Source organism: Priapulus caudatus, unplaced genomic scaffold (genome assembly GCF_000485595.1).
Source record: "Priapulus caudatus unplaced genomic scaffold, Priapulus_caudatus-5.0.1 Scaffold255, whole genome shotgun sequence".
Taxonomy (NCBI): domain Eukaryota; kingdom Metazoa; phylum Priapulida; class Priapulimorpha; order Priapulimorphida; family Priapulidae; genus Priapulus; species Priapulus caudatus.
In genome coordinates this window covers 265,903-272,015 of record NW_014577316.1, presented here as the reverse complement: position 1 = coordinate 272,015, position 6,113 = coordinate 265,903, and the positions used below count along the sequence as shown (strand labels likewise).

General features: G+C 40.7%; 1 protein-coding gene across 1 annotated transcript in view; it reads left to right on the top strand.

Moving 5' to 3' along the window:
* The window catches only part of LOC106808138 (SPARC-related modular calcium-binding protein 1-like), a gene marked incomplete in the record, with an annotated part of 43,420 nt that overhangs the window by 27,013 nt on the left and 10,294 nt on the right, over positions 1-6,113 (top strand). Inside the window, 4 exon segments of the mRNA XM_014810719.1 lie at positions 2,296-2,452; positions 4,668-4,874; positions 5,069-5,293; positions 5,542-5,637. Of these exon segments, the coding sequence (XP_014666205.1) occupies positions 2,296-2,452; positions 4,668-4,874; positions 5,069-5,293; positions 5,542-5,637 (685 nt within the window).

Here is a 6,113-nt window from a genome sequence, read left to right as displayed (position 1 = left end):
GTGTGTGTGTGTGTGTGTGTGTGTGTGTGCATGGATGCGCTGGCCTGTGTGTACGTGTGCAGGCGCGGGGGTGCGAAGGGTGAGAGAATGTGTGCAGTCGAATTATTTAATCGTTGACTTTTCAGATTCACGACTCTAGCCTGCTCACATATGCTGTACAATATTCGCTCCTAAATGGGGAACATCATACTGCGCGAAACAAAAAGCCCGTTAATTTGCAAGCCGTACCTCATCGTGTCAGGAGTCGATCAATATTGATAGACTCCTGATCGCGTATGCTGTGGATATATAGGGTATATGTATACAGACTAGGATAAGAATAACCGCTTATACGATCGCTGTTCGACGTTGGCTCAATTACGACAATATTGCAATCCATCATCGTCATCATTATAATCATCAACATCGTAATAATAATATAATTATTATAATAATAATAATAATAATAATAATAATAATCATCATTATTATCATCATCATTATCATAATAATAATAATAATAATAATAATAATAATAATTGTCGTGATATCCACACCCTTCTCTTCAGTCCACACAATAACGCCCTTTTATGTAACTGCATGGTCATTAGTTGCCGAGCGCATTTATTCGAAATCCCGCTATGTTAGCAAATGCCTGCATAATTTCATACGTGTATTATGCAAAATATACGTTTTACGTTTTAAAACGTATCGTTTGAATTGTAAATCTGAGCACTTAACGTGACAGACTACTGTGTAGATTCCATTTGACATCAAAGAGACGCCATGATTGGCCACATGGTCTGTCATCATTCCGTCTATTTTATATAAACATGAACAAATTTAACATAATAACATGCCGATGTCATCCAGGTATTATGAAATTATGTGGTTAAATAAATAATTCGAATCTTGATTGCTAGTATGTGATATATATATATATATATATATATATATGTATACCATGGGGCGCGTTTTGAAGCCAGCGCCTAAATATGTCCTACTACAGCGCTTGATAACTAGTGGGTGGATACTCTAGAACATAACTACTCCCCATTTAGGAGCAATATTTACAGCAACAGGCGACAAGTCACTCCGGGCGACGTGCAATATTAGTTAAGGCTTTACGATCACAGTACCTGTCACGCTTGCAAATGTAGTTTCTTTTCGCTTGTTTTTATCCCTAAACTCAGACGAAACGGATGTGTCATCGCCGGCCTACAGCGAAGGTCCTAAGCTGAGAGAAGGTACCCGAGTGGCTCTTTCGAGCATCCGTAGGCTCGACTGTTGTGTTTTTTCGGCATCCATAGCTTGCATTCTTACACATCCTGTTCGCGCACAGTTGTGTGCTCTGTGTGACAATTCGTGTGCACCCGATAGCTTATAACTGTTGCATCTATATGGCACTAGATCGTTGATTTTTGATGCACGTGTGCGCAAGGCATGAGTCCGTGTGTGTGTGTGTGTGTGTGTGTGTGTGTGTGTGTGTGTGTGTTCATTATGATTTATACAATGCAAATAAAAAAACACCTAAAGTTCGTATCGTTTATATACCCGTACTATATAGCGACACGCGCTAGACTACTAGATAGACTACTCGATCGCTGTTTGAAAAAATTATTTAAACGTATAGAGATACAAAGAGTATATACACATAAAGCAAAAATATAAAAGATCTCTAAGAGAAACACGCGCAAGAATATCATTGACGTTATGCCAATTTGAGAATAGAATAAACACGCAGTAATGGACAAAACCTGCAGCTCGATGGCGCGTGCGGTATACGAACGTGCTCCCGTCAATTCTAGATGAATCATGACTAGACCGGCAACAACCGTATGATATGATGGCAGTAGCTATAGAAAGTTACCGTCTGCTAATTCGCGAAGCAGCGTTAACGCTTTTAGAAGCATATTATCAAGCCTCTCTATTATGCGCTCTTAATATTATATATAGACATATTTTCGTAGTGGAGTAGAATAATCGTGTAGACTAGTAGTGGAAATGTCGTGTGTTAGCTAAATTGTGCCAAAATTTAAAATAAACTGTATGGCTTTGCACATCGTCCGTTTTCTATCTATCAACGCATCAACCGACATCAGCTGGTTGTGAGAGGCGCGAGTACGTATGGCTGGCTTTCTTATATTTTACACAAAATACTTCCATTTAAAATTCTAATTAAATTGTCTTTTTGATCTCTTACATCGGCTATTCTTTGCTTTCACTGTACTGTATATTATGAATTGCATAATGCCGCAAGCGAGAAGGTTTTACGCGTACAAGAGCTAACATGGTAATATGACTTCGTCCTTTCAGTTGCCCTTGACAGCTGAATGTCAGCTGGATTGCTCGCGGGCGAGGCAGCGGCCGATATGTGGCAGTGATGGCAGAACCTATGCATCTCTGTGTGATATACACAGAAAACGCTGCGAAGGTGACGCAGTGGAGATGGCTCACAAAGGAAAATGCGAGGGTGAGTCTCACCACGCATCAGGCCACGACACCGCTTCCACTCACACGTCATATTCCTCTCCGTTTCTATCTTAACACATGACCTACAAACGTACAATTTTATTCCGACATTTTTATCTAAAGATTCATGATATTTGTTGAGTTATTTCCGAGCGGGCATGCGAGGCATCGAAGTTGACTATTGGCTCTTTAAAGTAGAGGGTAGAGGGTAAAAGGTTAGAGGTATAATGTGTCTACCGAAATCTTTTTGCTTAAAAAAAATAAAAACTAGTAAAAAGATAACTGTGAAAATATTATATTATATATATATATATTATATATAATATATATCTATATATTCGCATTGCTTTTATAGTTGAGTCCCGGGAACGGGAAAGGTTCTACCGCACTACCATCACTACATGTTGACATAGATTGAATATGATAATTAATGAATATTTTATGATATTATAGTATAGTGAAAAAGTCTTATAATTGAATTCGTTGTTCGAGTGATAATAAGATAATAAAATCCGTAATTAAATCTGGATAATTCTGCCGGTCTCGTAAAGCGCATAAGTAGGCATGCTGATACATTCAAAACGGCCGATTTGAATGCCGACATGAACAAGAGTCAATGTAGTGGGATTTTGTTTCCTAACGTTAACACGTCAGCGTTTGCAAATATCGTTGGCATATTAGGTTTTGACACCCATCGACAGCGTATATAGTATAGCTTCATAAATTATAATGATTAACGGTGCAAAACACGAATACGTCGCGCTTCACATATACTTGCCAGACTCTGTTTAACGTCAGTTTACTATTAGGCCGGGCGGTAGCAGCCGCGGCGCTGATGGTTACGTAAAGGTGCGCGATATACGGAATTAAGTAGCCTTACGATTCGTGACCGTCATATTGTGGGCCGCATCTATGGCCGCATCAATGCTGTTCCCACGCATGCGCATTGTTGCTGCGAAGTCCATCACTGACGCGCCCACGGCCGCGAACGCTGTGAAGAGAGATAGCAAAAGACGCAAATGAAAAATATTTCTCCTAAAATATAGTTATTTCCTTCTTGTGCGTCGTTATTCTTCCACGCGAGCATTTGCGCGGACATGAATAACGTACAATGAATAAGAACGTACAATAACGTACAACGTTAACGTACAATGACGTACAATAACGTACAATGAATAAGTACAGCGAAGTTCAAGTGCTTTGTAGCCGCTATAACGCTGCAAGTAGTATTTCGTTGACCTTTAAATGTACATTGCCGTGGGTTACGACGTCACGTGATAAATTACATAGCTTGCAGCTGCTCTAGACCTATATTTTATTTCAGCAAATTCGACGTGGTTACGGCACTGACATACATGATTTCTAATTCGTTCGAGCTTGTCATAATACTGATCTTAAATAAATGACAAAGGCTTGATTCCGAAATAACCTTTATAACATAACGCTAAGCCACATGCATGTACATATAGTTAACATCTTCGGTTTTTACGTTAATATTAATATATAGGAACTCAGCAATATCATAAATAGTGCGTCCATGGCTCTATAGAAATGTAGAACATATCCTGCCGTTATAGTCCGAAGCTTTATATGAAGACTATATATTACCGAGAGTACATAAACTGCTAAATAGTTTGTGTGCTCTTGACACCTACTTAAAAGTACGAACACTCCTTAACTGTCATAAAACACATGAATGCGCGAGTTAAATGTTTCTCATATATATATTTCCGAGAAAGATTCGCGAAATCGCGAACACATGACACGCGACAACGATGACAGCCACGGCGGCAGTGTGATGCAACGTGACGACCGGGAGAAAAATACGCTCGCATTTCAGGGGCATATTAAATTGACTACGTCACGAATTTTCTATGGTGTATATCTGTAAAACCTTTGTTGCATGTTTTTACATGAAAAGTAAGTACTACCGGCACTAAATGTAGCCTCAAATTCTTACCTGATAAGATTGTTATTCAACTAGTTCACGACATTCAATGCTTGCTATGGGCTATCACGAGTGTTTGTTCACATCGAACGGAATAGCAAAATAGGAAGTATAATGCCGCAATTTAACCATAAAAAGTGAACAGAATTACATACATTTTGTGAAAAACTGGACTTTTTTTCACTTTTACTATTTACGGTGACGTAAGCATTTTAAGCGCGAGGATTAGTCACTGCTTGATCGTGACGAAGCCTTTTTGTAATTCCAGATAGTTCCCGGTGTTTCTTCGAAAGAGTGCACGCACAAAAGATGGCCAGGCAACCGAAGCTGGGAGTATTCATTCCGGATTGTAAAACGGACGGAACCTACGCGGAGGTACAATGCCACAGTGCCACCGGATACTGCTGGTGCGTTACGCCGGAAGGAAAACCGGTGCCCGGAACTTCCGTGCAGTACAGGAAACCCGTTTGCGGTGGTACGTATTATTAGGGGTTAATAATGACATTATTTATTTGTCATTATTAACCCCGGGTATTATCGAATACTCAGATTAAGTACCCGGATGAACTTACGTTCTTTGCGCCCAAAAGCGAAATGATTACGCTCATATATATTCCGCTGATTACTGGGAATGCAAAACAAAATCATCTACCTCAAATTTAATTTCAGAATCATCGACACAGAGACGGGGAATTGAGAAGAACGACGGCGAAGAGGAAGAGGAAGTAGAAGGCGCAGTAGCAGGAGATACGGGAGGAGTAAACCTCGGCAGAGAGGAGTACTTAGACATCGACGTGTCGGGTGAATTGCCGGCCGGCCGCCTACGAGCGTCAGACACTACCACTCCGACGCACGTGACAGACGGTGCAGCCGCGAACAAAAAACGACAGAAAGGCAAATAAATACTACCGTTTATACGCCGTGGCCAACACATGTCGTTTAGCGCTTATGTGTTAGCCCAGGGCCCTAATGGAAACAGTTATTCGATCACCCACGAAACAGAATCAAATGCTATAAATGACGCCGGACTGTAATGTCGTTAATGCGGCACCGGTTATGGCAGAATACACACGGGTAAGTGAATGTATTAAAATGCCTGTAATCATTGCATATAAATCAACGGCGAGTTTTCGGTGTTGCAGGTTGTAGTCAGACGGAGAGGGGAACATTCAACAACAACCTCATTCGGGCATTCGCTGACGACTACAGCCGGGTTCCTCAGCACCAACTTTCGGCAAGTAAGTCACCACTGTCGCTCATGTAATGGGAAAGAGAGAGAGTGTAGAAAACTAGCAAAGTGTGTAGAAAACTAGCAAAGGTGTAGAAAACTAGCAAAACGTATAGTGGCACGGATGTGTATATATTTTATCCTGCTGCGACAGACGCCACTATATGATCAGTAAACGCAGGGTTTTCATTGAGTCAATACAGTGGATTGTGGATCGATTCTGTCTGTTTATTGTGCCATATGTTTTCAACAATTTCGTTTATTTACGAAAACATAGTATTGTATATATCGAGGCGACGTACGCTACCTTTTTCTAATAAATCATTCAGCTCGAAATATCGGCGATTAAAACATTTACTACCTTAGCAGCGAAAACATCGTTATGCGAGCTAGCAGAGACCGTGGCTACACATACACCGAGCCTCTCATTCCCACCTGTACATCGAGCTTCTCTCTCGCTCACCCTCTTTCTCTCTCTCTCTCTCT